Genomic DNA, 13,740 nt, shown 5'->3' with positions numbered 1-13,740 from the left:
TCCAAAGTTATTTTAGTTTTATCAAAAACAGCTCAGTCACAGTGCCACAAAAACAATGAACAAATGGTACTGTAACAGCCTGGCAAATGAAGAATTTCTCTTAGCTAATTTTAAATACTGTGTAATATAATGCAATTCAGAGTGTACATTCTACTGCCAAAAAGTCTCTTAAAATTAAATGAGCTTTTCAATCAATTGATCAGTTGAAGTATTAATGTATGCATTACTTTAAAATTGCAATTGACTTCCAGGCAGAACTTAGTACAGCCATATAAATGGAAAAAATTGAAAAGAAAATTTTAAATTCTGAAAATAAATATTGAGTTGTGGAAATAATTCCAACCGACACAAAGTTTAGGGTTGCATATAGATGTGTTATGTGATTCAATAGTGCACCTGGTGTACAAGGGGACATAGGCTCCAAATTTTAATTTTTTAGCTGGTGTATTTCTAATTCTAGTGTCGAAAAGTCTATCACTCTTCGTATCTACTCCATTCTGCTCAATTAAAAATAGTATTCTAAAAAGGTTATTAATCACAAAATTAAAACTAAAAATTTTATGCTCTCAGTAATTGTGTCTAATGTTCTGTGTATCTTCAGCAGTATCTTCATCTCCATTATCTGATTTCCTGTATGCTGCACTCATTAATAATTCTGAACGGAACTGAACTGGATTTTCTTCAGGGTAAGTTATTGATCGTATCAAATTGATATTTCTTGATATATCACTTTTTGAAGCAGATACAGGTTGAGGTTGAGTAGCAGAAATTGGTCTGTTAGTAGAAATTATCAAGTCTACAATAGCAGTTGGGAGAAAACTCTCCTCCTTGATAAGCAGTATGTCTAGTACATTTAAACCATTATCATCAATTCTGCTAACATCAGCACCAGCTTGTATCAGTGTCTCGACAATTTCAATGTGTTCACATGAAGCTGCTATCATCAATGGAGTTATACCACCTGCTAATGGAGTATCTGGACTCATTCCAACTTCAAATAAAATACTAACTAATAATCCTAAATCTCCTCCAGCAGCAGCTAATAATAGCTCTCTTTCACTACTTGAACTTATTATTTTGTCTGATAATAACATCATCACTGAAGAGCCACCACTATAACAAGCTGCAACAAAAGCATGTGTGTAACACTCCTGAGAGACTTCACATTTCTTCATGATGATCTCTACAGCATCAGGGTTACAATAAATAGCTGCTAGTACTACTGAATGAACAGTGACATTTTTGATTTGGTGCATGTGACTAGGATGAATATCAAGTAATCGTTCCATAATATTCAAATAATTTGGTGTTTTATAGCCTTTTTGTAACACAAATGCAAGTGCTGTCCTTCCATCATTGTGCTTAATACTAATATCAATTTCTTCATTTAGCAGAAGTTCAACAACACTAAAATGACCATTGTTGGAAGCAAGCATCAAAGCAGTCCATCCATCTCTATCTTGCTTGTTAATATTTGGTTGTTTTTTCAATAAAAGGTTAACAACCTCATAGTGCCCATTGGTACAAGCAATCATCAAAGCAGTCCACCCCCTTACATTTTCTGAAATGTTGATATCTGGGTCAGCATTTAGTAGAAGCTCCACAATTTGATGATGTCCACCATGACAAGCAAGCATCAAAGAAGTCCATCCATCTTGGGTCTGAGTGTTCATAAGAATATTGCATCCATTGTTATCTTGATCATCAATAGCTCTCATGTTACTGAGTAACACCTCAACGACCTGGTAATGCCCATGATAACAAGCAAGATTAAGAGCATTCCATTCTTCTTGGTCTTTAATACTAATATCAGCATTCCTCCTAAGCAATAGGTCCACAATTATGTGATAACCTTTACAACAACTCAACATCAATGCCGTCCAGCCATAATTTGTAGCAACGCTAACATCTGGATTTTTACTAAGTAAAAGTTCAGCAACTTGGCTGTGTCCATTATTACAAGCAACCATCAGTGAAGTTTCTCCATTACTACTTTGAACATCAACATCTGGATTTTTACTCAGTAACAGTTCAACCACATCATAGCAACCATCTTGACAAGCAAACATCAAGGCAGTCCATCCTTTATATTCTTGAACATTAATATTGAGACCTTTTCTCAGCAAAAGCTCAACAATTTGAGAGCTACCAAAACGAGAAGCAATCATCAAAGCAGTAATTCCTTTACTATTTTGAATGTTAATATCTGGGCTCTTACTCAACAAGAGGTCCACAACCTGGAGATGTTTAATTTCAGAAGCAATCATTAATGCAGTGAATCCTGAACTGTTTTGATAATTAATATTCAAATTAAACTGCAAAAGTAGTAAGACTATTTTTTCATATTCTTCATCTTGGTCAATATTACCAATGGCATGTAGAAGTGAATCCTCAAAACAAAAGTTAGCATAGTCTTCAACCTCATCTATGACAGTGTGATAGTTAATGGCAAGTTTAAATATACCAAAATGACGCATGAACTGAGCTTTATCTTGTGCTTTGGCAATTAGAGAACAAATGACTTTATAAGAAGCAGCCAAAAAATGAATTTCAATAGATCCTTTTAATATCATTTTAATTGTAAGGTATTTTGCTTCATCACGAAAAAAGTATTCCATCAATTTTCGAAGGTTTCTTATGGTTCTATCTGTCCACTTTCCCGAAAGCTTCAAAACAACTTTAGGATCAATTTTAGAGCCCTCTTCAGTCAATGCAGCTTCAATACTAGTCATTACTTCACTAATCTTAGCAGAATCTGTAAAACTTTCTAAACATTCAGTATACTCATGATACTTTAACAACACATTCTGATCACTGATAGGGTACTCTTCCATAAGATCAGATAACGGATCAATGCACAAGAAGTTATAATGAGGTTGCAGAACATTAAAAATTTGGTCAACTGTTGTACCATCACAAACAAGACCAGTCACTTCGTAACTTTCTTCTATCCAGCGAGCAACATCAATCACATCATATTCTTTACTGTTTGCATAAAACTTTCTAATATCTCTCACTAGTCCTGGAAACTTCTTGAGGAGATTCTGAAACTGTAAGGATATTGCATGATCAGAGCTGAATTCAATTTCTGTAGCAAATGAAAGTTTCATTTTCTTGTGTAACAGCAGTTTAAATGATACATGATGGCTTTTGAACACCTCCTGTTGCCAATCTTCAGCAAGAGCAAGTGCTTCCTCTCTAGCTGGTCCTTCTGCAATAGCAAGACACGATAAAAATAATTGACATTTTTCTTCGAGCATAAAAACATCTTCTGTGTGCACAGAAATCAGAGACAAAAAATCAAGTTCTATTTTTTCAAAGGTAGGCATGTTGCGAACATCTCTATTAATTAGGCCTTCACTGTACATTTTGTCAGCTACTTTTTGGAGGCAATTCTCTGTGGCTTCTTTTAATGTGCAATAGCGACTTCTCAATACATCCTTTATCGTTTTACATGTGCTTTTACTTGTTCCTGTATATGAAATGAAAATGAATCCTATTAATATATCCTATTATAAATAAAATCTTACTAGAATGTTTTTCAAAGATTTGTCGTGCTAAAGTAACTTCATTGGAACTCAATAGAGCAATACAGATATTTCTCCATGTTATATGAGGATTACTATGGCAGTATTGAGCTACAGCATCAATGTAATTAGAAGGTCTGGCCTCATTCTCCTCCATGCTCTGCTTAATACCAACAATGACATCTTGTGTCACGTTAGGAAGATAACAGACAAACTGTTCCCAAGTACCAGCAGTAAACTTTGAGCTACCCAATAACTCAACCAACTCATCTTTTGTTAGTTTATCTAATCAATAATGTAAAGCACTATTATTAGTGAAAATCAGTTTACCTGTAAGAGTGGGTCCAGGATTAAGTTCCACATCTCCTGATATAAAGAGGAGGAGAGCAATCAGAATGAAAATAGATAAAATGAGTGTATATGCCGAAGTAGATCTACACGATGTTCCGCTGGTTTCTTTGGTTGTACCAGTAGGATAGTCACAAGATTTTGACCACTGGCAACAGCCCCAGGAACCTATTCTAGCTCTCCACTGACACAGATCAATCATAACAATGCCTCGTAACAATGAAAGTTTAGATATGGACTGGTGGGAGGAGCCCTGGCAAAGGTGGTAACATCACGAGTAACATCATAGATAATATCTACTAATAATATCTAATACTAATATCTATGATACTCTGATATCTATGGTAACATATCATTATGTATCTATGGTGGTGACAAGTAAAAAAGAAGAACCTTCCAATCTTATCCTGTTGTGACATAATTTAGTCATAATATTGTCAGGTATAATGTTACACAATTCAGAAGCTAAAAAAGAGACTAAATTTATCACTTTTGAAGTATAAATGGTAGATAAATAATAATGATAAACAACTCCTATGGGTGTTTATGGATTTTGTAAACCGAACGTGAAGCCTGAAGTTTACAAATTCCATAGACAACTCATTGGAGGTGTTTATCTAAACATATTCGTGGATGACAAGCTATATTCTCAGTGTTGAATGGCTTCCATGTAACGTTCTCAGTAGCATTTGTAAACCACATTCATATCATTAACATCAAAAAGAATTATTCATGAATGGTTTAAAACGAAAATAAAGTATAACTGTTTTGGACTTTTCAATTTTGATAAACCATTTGTTTACATAAGGGTACTACAAAAATAATCAAATCAAGACCTATGTATACTTACCATATTCAGCATCTACACCTAGCATGTCCAAATGCATAATGTGAATCTCTACACATATAATGCAAATTTTGCAATGTAAACTGTAACAAACCAGAAATAAATTAAAAATAATGTACAATTGCATACAAAATAATTTCTATACATGCTTAAAATTGAAAAGGTAGTCTCATCACATTTTCTAGTCCTGCTATAATAAAGTTAATGGTAAAATAAATAATTCAATCAGGATTTTAAAATATACACGTATAATTGAATTAAAAATTAATACTGCTACTATAGTTTTGATTTTTGACAAAGCACTCGACCCATCAAAGAGAGCAGGATCCATTCTTCTAAAATCCATCTCAATGTCTTTCATTGGAAGATGCTCTCTACACAATAGCATTAGTTAAAACACTAATTAGAGGGATTGACCCACCTGCATGATATCCCAGCTTCACTCAATAGCTTTTGAGAGTAAGTGGTCTCTGAGCCATCACACTGCCACTTGTTCATGTAATGGACATGATTCATACGAGACTGGATAATAAGTTGAGCACATTTGTTGCATGGATAAGTCACTGTATATAGAATGCAATAATTAAGATTGTGCCTGTTTGCGTATACTATGGCATTGGAAATGGCATGACAACCTAAAAAACTATAATAGATGTATGCATACATGCATATTCCAATGCTAATTTTTAGACTATTACAGTGTTACAGTAGCTTAGAATAACCATAATTCTAAATAGAAATATTGAGCTACAGAAATAATTCCAACTGACAGACAGTTTAGGATTGTGCATGTATAACTCAATGATACTATGTAATTCAATATGTACAGCTATATTCTAGCTATATAATAACACAAATTAAAAACAAATCTCTAGATTACTCCATTTTGCTTTATAAATGGTAGAAAATTAAAGAACTGAGCAACAGTGCTTTGTTCCTATCAATTATAATTAGTTACATAATGTGTCTACTGTCTAGTATTCTGTGTATCTTCAGCCATGTCTTCATTCCCATCCTCCGATTTCCTATGTGCTCCGCTCATTAATAACTCTGAATGGAATTGAATTGGATTTTCTTCAGAAACAGCTATTGATCGTATTAAACTGATATTACTGGATATATTGCCTTTTGGTGCAGATATGGGTTGAGGTCGAGTAGCAGAAAATGGTTTTGCTTTTTCTGTTATTGAAATTAATAAGCTTACAATAGAATTTGTGAGAAATTTTTCTTCCTTGTTAAGCAGTATGTCTAGTACAGTTAAACCCTTATCATTAGTTTTGTTAACATCAGCCCCAGCTTGTACCAGTGTCTCGACAATTTCAATATGTCCACATGAAGCTGCTATCATCAATGGAGTTATACCACCTGCTAGTGGAGTATCTGGACTCATGCCCACTTCAAATAACATACTAACTAATAACCCTAAATCTCCTTCCACAGCAGCTATTAATAGCTCTCTCTCATTACTTGAACTTGTGATTTTGTCTGATAACAAAATCATCACTGAAGAGCCACCATTATAACAAGCAGCAACAAAAGCATGTGTGTAATCCTCCAGGGAGACTTCACAGTTCTCCATGATGATCTTCACAGCATCAGGATTACAATTAATAGCTGCTAGTACTACTGAATGAATAGTGACATTTTTGATTTGGTGCATGTGATTAGGATGACTATGGAGTAATTGTTCCAAAATATTCAAATAATTTGGTGTTTCATAGCCTTTTTGTAAGACAATTGCAAGTGCCGTCCTTCCATCATTGTGCTTGATGCTAAGATCAATATCTTCATTTAGCAGAAGTTCAACAATGTTGAAATGACCAATCTTGCAAGCAAGCATCAAAGCAGTCCATCCATATCTGTCTTGTGTGTTAATATTTGGATGCTTACTTAATAAAAGGTTAACAACCTGATAGTGCCCATTGGCACAGGCAATCATCAAAGCAGTCCAACCCTTCACTTTAACTTGAATGTTAATATCTGGACCAGTATCCAGTAGGAGTTCAACAACTTCATAATGCCCTTTAAGGCAAGAAAGCATCAAAGAATTCCATCCATCTTTGCTCTCAGCATTTATAAGAATATTACATTTTTTGTTATCTTGATCATCAATAGCTCTAACATTACTGAGTAAGACTTTTACGATCTGGTAATGTCCATAATAACAAGCAAGACTAAAAGCATTCCATCCTTCTTTATCTTCAATACTGGTATTAGCATTTCTTCTAAGTAAGAGGTCCACGATTATATGATAACCTTTACAACAACTTAACATCAAAGCTGTCCATCCATCATCAGTACCAATGTTAATATCAGGATTTGCACAAAGTAAAATTTCAACAACTTGGCAATGTCCATTATCACAAGCAATAAACAGTGCTGTTTCCCCTTTATTGTCTTGAATATCAATATCTGGATTATTACTAAGTAAAAGTTCAACAATGTCACTATATCCATCTTGACAGGCAAACATTAAAGCAGTCCATCCTTCCAAATCACGGGCATTAATATCAGGACCATTTCTCAGCAAGAGCTCAACAATTTGGGCATTTCCATAATAAGAAGCAATCATCAAAGCATTGACTCCTTTATTATTTTGAATATTGATATCTGGGCTCTTACATAGCAGGATCTCATCCACAACTTGGCAATGTCTACCACTGGAAGCAAGTATTAATGCAGTGTTCCCTGAACTGTTTCGATAATTAGCATTTGTGTCAAATTGCAGAAGTAGTAATGCTACTTTGTTACACTCTTCATCTTGGTCAATAGTACTGATAACGTGTAGAAGCGATTCATCAAAACTGAAGTTAACATCTTCAACTTCATTAATGATGGTTTCATTGTTAATTATAAGTTGAAATATACCAAAATAACTCATGAGCTGAACTTTGTCTTGTGCTTTAACAATAAGAGAACAAATGACTTTATAAGATGCAGCCAAAAAATGAATCTCTATCGATCCTGTTCGTATTTTTTTAATTGTAAGATACTTCGATTCTTCAGGGAAAAAGTATTCCATCATTTTCTGGAGATTTTTTATGGTTCTTTCTGTCCATTTTCCCGAAAGCTTCAGAATAACTTTAGGATCAGTTTTAGAACCTTCTTCAGTCAATGCTGCTTCAATACTAGTCATTACTTGACTTATCTTAGCAGAATCGGTAAAACTTTCTAAAAATTCGGTATATTGATGATACTTTAACAATACATTCTGATCATTGATAGGGTACTCTTCCATAAGATCAGATAACAGATCAATACACAAAAAGTTATAATGAGGTTGCAGAACATTAAAAATTTCATCAACTGTCATGCGATCACGAACAAGACCAGTCACTTCGTAACTTTCTTCTATCCAGCGAGCAACATCAATCATGTCATATTCTTTACTGGTTGCATAAAACTTTCTAATATCTCTCACTAGTCCTGGAAACTTCTTAAGAAGATCCTGAAGTTGTAAAGATATTGTATGATCTGAGCTTAACTCAATTTCTGTAGCAGATAAATGTTTCGTTTTTTGGTGTATCAGTAGTGTAAATGATACATGATGGTCTTTGAACACCTCCTGTTGCCAATCTTCAGCAAGAGCAATTGCTTCATCTCTAGCTGGTCCTTCTGTAATGGCAAGGCATGATAAAAATAATTGGCATTTTTCTTCAAGCATAGAAACATCTTCTGTGTGCACAGAAATCAGTGACAAAAAATCAAGTTCTATTTTTTCAAAGGTAGGCATATTTCGAACTTCTCTATTAATTAGGCCTTCACTGTACATTTTGTCAGCTATTTTTTGGAGGCAATTCTCTGTGGCTTCCTTCAACTTGCAATAGTGACTTCTCATTACATCCTTTATTGTTTTGCATGTGCTTTTACTTGTTCCTGCATATGAAACAAAATTAGTAAGATTAAATATGTTACAATTCTTACTAGAATGCTTTTCAAAGATTTGTTGAGCTAAAGTAACTTCATTGGAACTCAGTAAAGCAATACAGATACTTCTCCATGTTATATCAGGAATATTTTGACAATGTTGAGCTACAGCATCGATGCCGTTAGGACTGACCTCATTCTCCTCCACATTCTGCCTAATACCAACAATGACTTCTTGTGTTATGTTTGGAAGATAACAGACAAACTGTTCCCAAGTACCAGCAGTGAACTTTGAGCTACTTAGTAACTCAACCAACTCATCTTTTGTTGGTTGGTCTATGTACAACAAATAAATTACACAACAGAGTTATAAGCAGTGAGTTTACCTGTAAGAGTGGGTCCAGGATTAAGTTCCACATCTCCTGATATGAAGAGGAGAGTGATCAAAATGAAACATATGAAAATCAAGATGAAAAAAGATAAAACGAGTGTAGATCTGGAACTAGATGTTCCACTGGCTTTACAGTAGATGCTACTAGCAGCACAGCCACGGGGTTGTGACCACTGGGAACAGCTCCAAGAACCTATTCTAGCTCTCCACTGACACAGATCAATCATAACAAAGCGATAGCAAGTTGCTATTTAGATATGGCTGGTGGGAGGAGCCCTAACAAAGGAGATATTAGAGTAATTACTCCTAATATCTATGTGGTAACATAGACATCACTCTATTAAGCCCAGTAACATTTTTGTAACACAGCTTATACAGGAGTCACTGAAGCTTGCAACATGTTGCTTGAAATAGCACTGGGTTTTCTATTCCGTGCAACATGTTGCAAGCTCCATTGACTCCTGTATACTACATGTATCCATGGTGGTGACAAGCAAAATGAAAAAACCTTTCAATCTTGTCCTGTTGCAGTGACATAATCATAATTTTGACAGGTACATATATATGTTACACAATTAAAAAGCTAAGAAAAGAGACTAAAGTTATCACTTGTAAAGTAAAGGTAGATAAATGAGGTGTTTATCTGTTTTACACATATTCATGTAGACATAAGCCCCATTTACAACAAAAAATACTGCTTCAGTACTTAAACCGGTCTGATTATCTCAAACCACCTACCTGAGGTGGTTTAGATAAGTCGGTTTGAAACCGCATTTAAATTGTCCACACATAAACTGGTGTATTTCTATTTCTAAGCCAGTTTCAAACCACTTTGAAGGCCTAGTGTAAATGGGGCTATTGTTATTGGTGAATGGGTTTAAAATTAAAATAATGTATAACTGTCTTGGACTTCTCACTTTTGATAAACCATTTGTTTACATAAGGGTACTACAAAAAATAATCAAATTAAGACCTACTTAATACGTAGGTCTTAATTTGATTATTTTTGTAGTACCCTTATGTAAACAAATGGTTGAGAAGTCTAAGACAGTTATACTTTATTTTCATTTTAAGCCATTCACCAATAACTATAGCCCAATTTACACTATGCCTATAAAGCGGGTTGAAACTGGTTTAAAAATACACCAGTGGACGTGTGGACAATTATGTATACTCATCATATTCACTATCTAACATGGTCAAATGTCAAAATGTGAATCTCTACACATATAATGCAAATTTTGCAATGTAAACTATACCAAACCAGAAATAAATTTAAAATATGTACAATTGCATACAAAATTATTTCTATACAATTAAAGCTTAAAATTGAAAAGGTAGTCTCACCACATTTTCTAGTCCTGCTATAATAAAATGGTAAAATAAATAAATCAATCAGGATTTAAAAATATATAATTGAATTAAAAAATAATCCTGTTACTATAGTTTTGATAAAGCACTCGACCCATCAAAAAGAGCAGGATCCATTCTTCTAAAATCTATCTCAATGTCTTTCATTGGAAGATACTCTCTACACAATAGCATTAGTTAAAACACTAATTAGAGGGATTGACCCACCTGCATGATATCCCAGCTTCACTCAATAGCTTTTGAGAGTAAGTGGTCTCTGAGCCATCACACTGCCACTTGTTCATGTAATGGACATGACTCATACGAGACTGGATAATAAGTTGAGCACATTTGTTGCATGGATAAGTCACTGTATATAGAATGCAGTCATTAAGATTGTGCCTGTTTGCCCATACCATGGCATTGGAAATGGCATGACACCCTAAAAAAATTAAAAAACTATAATAGACATTATGTGTACGTGTACATGTACATTCCAAAACAAATTTTCAGACACTACTACATTATTACACAGTAGCTTAACATAACCATATTTGAAAAGATATACAATGTACTTACAATAAGGATAATTAATTGAATGATTATTCCAAGAGGGTTAAAATAAAATGCTAGTTTATATTACATGTACATTGCCATGCACACTTGTATAATCACAAACATAATATCATTAGCTGACATAACCACACGAACTGCATATACATAACCTGCGCGTTAGCTCACACTTCCTTTGAAGTAAAGTATGAATACCATTAAATCGTGATTAAATGTAGGCGTAGAAGTCTTCACCCACACAAGTACCACACCCCTTGGTTGGCAGAAAGCTACATCGAAGGAATGGAGATGGAGGAAAATTCCAAAAATAAGAAGGAAAGAAGTTGCTTATAGCAACAAAGAGGCTCCTCACTGACTCATAGGTGTCTGTAGCAGAAGTAGCAGCTCTAACTTTAAGCACAGATGTAAGAAGAACTGCGCCTTTGCTTTTTTATGCTTTTCTTCCATTCGTTTGTACTGCATTCTGCCAACCAGGGGAGTGGCTTTAGTCAAGCTCCACCTTAGCTAATGTGGCTTGAAGCCTTTGATCTGAAGGTGAGAGGTAACGCGCAGGTTATGTATACACATTTACAATAGAAAACTCACTACAAAAAATTAAACTCACAGTAGTCAGGACAACTGCTATCAAATCCATCGATTACCGTATGGTGACCAACCCCAACTACTATCTTACCATCAGGACTGACTATACAGGAACCAATCTGAAGCTATTATAAGAGGAAACATGCTAGATTCCGTACAATAGTCTCATACAAACCATGCTGTTTGAGTCTTTCTGCCTTTTCCCAGCGAGTATAGCAGTTCCCATGAAGTAGTCGTCCCATCTGATGCACTGAGGTCTTCTAGTCATTGGCAGGGACAGTTCAAGAGCACTAAAAAGAAGACAACAAAGATTAGTGTTTCAACTCGCCATTTTAAATTCAAAAGGTGCGGCTAGTTATCAAATTTAAATTTAATTTTTTTGCGACATTTTTGCGCATGCGCAATAAAAGAGGGCGTGGTATATTTACATTCATGCCCCTCCCACCATCATTCTCTCAAGATGGCGGCTCAAAGGGAGCAAGAGGAGGGGACACTTTTCAACGACGAAGACGCCGTTAGCAAGCTAGAGGCCCTCGTCTTTAATTCTCTGAGTCTTGGGCAGTGGGAGTCAGCCCGCGGTCATCTCATATCTCTCTCTAGCCACGAGAAGGGACGAAAAACCGTCAAAGAAATTTTAAGATCAATTGTACTCAATCCTAAAGCAGTTTGGTAAACAAATGCAATCACATAAATGATTTTTGCATGCTTTAGAGTCACTGTTTGTAGCTGAACTAACAATGATTTTTATGTACACAAGCTTGTGACTTTTAGGGGGTGTTGCCACTACATGTACATGTAATTCTGATCGATTGCAATTTAATTTTGCAAACACAATGGGCTATGTAATAATGAATGCATGTTATTATTATTATAAAATTGCATGTACATGTACATTATATAGCTCTAGTCCATTGTTTATGAATGTATGCATGATGTTTTGTACATTTTGTAATTATATGTCTTCATGTTTTGTACATAATGTACATGTACATGTATAATTATTAATTGTAGGAGTGAGTCAAAGTCCATTCCATCAGAGAATCACTTAGTCCTACTCGCTCTACAGGCTCATGCAGAGTTATGCCAAGATGATGTGGTATGTCCATAGAATCCATACAACATGTACAATGTTACTTGTACAGTACATGTACTTAAAATGTTTTTTCTTGATAAAGGTGTACATGTATGTGTGCATGTACATGTACATTTATATTATGCTCAATAAATGTATGTGTATGTACATGTAAATTTGTAACAAAACATTAATGACTTTAAGTGCTAATTTTTGTTTTTGTTTACTTTTTGTGTTTTATTGTTATCAATAGGAAGGTATTCCCTCTGCTGTTCAGCGTCAACATGAGTTTAAGCTCCTCCTTCATTCCTGTACTCTCTGTGAAGGATACACAACTCAGATAAGCGTAAGATAATGAAAATGAAAATGATAACATTATTTTCAATAGTTACATGCATGTACATGTACATGTAATTCTGCTACCTACGTGTACATGTACACTATACATGTACACTATACATGTACACTGTACATGTTTTTTTATACTATCATAGAAACCGTACTAAAACAAACTAACACAGCATAATACATGTCAGATAAAAACACAAAAAATATGTACATGTAGTAAGAAGTACATGCACAACAAATAGTAATATGTAATACACGTATACAAAAGTCTATAATTAGGATTAAATCAAACTTTAACATTCCACTCAAAGTATGTATTACAGTATTTTAATATGCCTATTTTATGTACAGATACATTGTATAATGTAGATGTACATATACCTTATTAATAGCTATTATCATTATTATACTATTAATTTATTAACATTATACCATATATGTATTATTACATAAGTGTATTCCCTTATTAGGAGTGGCTATACGGGTATTACACTACGCATTGTGTTGGTTCTACTCCTCACTCCCTCACTCCTCTACACACCTTCCATGCTACCATACAAAAGTTCCTCCTATCAGTCCTTCAATCCAATCCCTCTGTGGCCCACGTCCTCATCTCTTACCTAACAGTTGCTAACAGACCCCATTACTTAACCAACAACGAGTTACTACAGCTACTCTACATTGACTGCATTGATAGCTACCTGGGAAGATTGGAGAAAGTTTGTCGTAAAGCCTCCACTACTGAAGACCCAAACTTGCACAAGGATGTAGCTGAGCTAAGCAGCAAGATCCACTCCATTCTCTCTTTAGTCGATCCTCTTCCAGACATGGGCCG

The 13,740-nt window shown here is 34.8% G+C and overlaps 2 protein-coding genes across 2 annotated transcripts; both read right to left on the bottom strand.

Moving 5' to 3' along the window:
- Positions 1 to 500: 500 nt before the first annotated feature.
- On the bottom strand, positions 501 to 9,207 carry LOC105314953 (uncharacterized). The gene is made up of 8 exons (XM_020004466.1): positions 8,976 to 9,207; positions 8,647 to 8,925; positions 5,692 to 8,598; positions 5,144 to 5,285; positions 4,994 to 5,096; positions 3,858 to 4,128; positions 3,531 to 3,812; positions 501 to 3,472 (listed from the first exon to the last, which is right to left on the bottom strand). The coding sequence occupies exons 1-8, from the start codon at positions 9,205 to 9,207 to the stop codon at positions 567 to 569; spliced, it is 7,122 nt and encodes a 2,373-aa protein (XP_019860025.1). The 3' UTR covers positions 501 to 566.
- A 1,012-nt stretch (positions 9,208 to 10,219) lies between these two features.
- LOC109588298 (deoxycytidylate deaminase-like) lies at positions 10,220 to 11,832 on the bottom strand. The gene is made up of 4 exons (XM_020004467.1): positions 11,661 to 11,832; positions 11,508 to 11,610; positions 10,559 to 10,772; positions 10,220 to 10,511 (listed from the first exon to the last, which is right to left on the bottom strand). Exons 1-4 carry the CDS (start codon positions 11,751 to 11,753, stop codon positions 10,421 to 10,423), a joined length of 501 nt encoding a protein of 166 aa, XP_019860026.1. The 5' UTR covers positions 11,754 to 11,832; the 3' UTR covers positions 10,220 to 10,420.
- Between the last annotated feature and the right edge of the window lie 1,908 nt (positions 11,833 to 13,740).

The sequence above is a fragment of the Amphimedon queenslandica genome, unplaced genomic scaffold (assembly GCF_000090795.2).
Source record: "Amphimedon queenslandica unplaced genomic scaffold, v1.1 AMPQUscaffold_12183_Cont12739, whole genome shotgun sequence".
Lineage (NCBI taxonomy): Eukaryota > Metazoa > Porifera > Demospongiae > Haplosclerida > Niphatidae > Amphimedon > Amphimedon queenslandica.
The sequence above is the reverse complement of the archived record's forward strand: the minus strand, read 5'-3'. Positions and strand labels throughout refer to the sequence as shown.

Coding starts and splice junctions, on each gene's coding strand:
- LOC109588298 (XM_020004467.1), bottom strand. CDS start 11,753: ATGACTAGAAGACCTCAGTGCATCAGATGGGACGACTACTTCATGGGA. Junction 10,773..11,507: donor TAGCAGTTGTCCTGACTACT/GTGAGTTTAATT, acceptor TAATTTTTTTAG/GGTGTCATGCCATTTCCAAT. Junction 10,512..10,558: donor GAAGCTGGGATATCATGCAG/GTGGGTCAATCC, acceptor GCTATTGTGTAG/AGAGTATCTTCCAATGAAAG.
- LOC105314953 (XM_020004466.1), bottom strand. CDS start 9,207: ATGATTGATCTGTGTCAGTGGAGAGCTAGAATAGGTTCTTGGAGCTGT. Junction 8,926..8,975: donor TCCTGGACCCACTCTTACAG/GTAAACTCACTG, acceptor TGTTGTACATAG/ACCAACCAACAAAAGATGAG. Junction 3,473..3,530: donor AATCTTTGAAAAACATTCTA/GTAAGATTTTAT, acceptor TTTCATATACAG/GAACAAGTAAAAGCACATGT.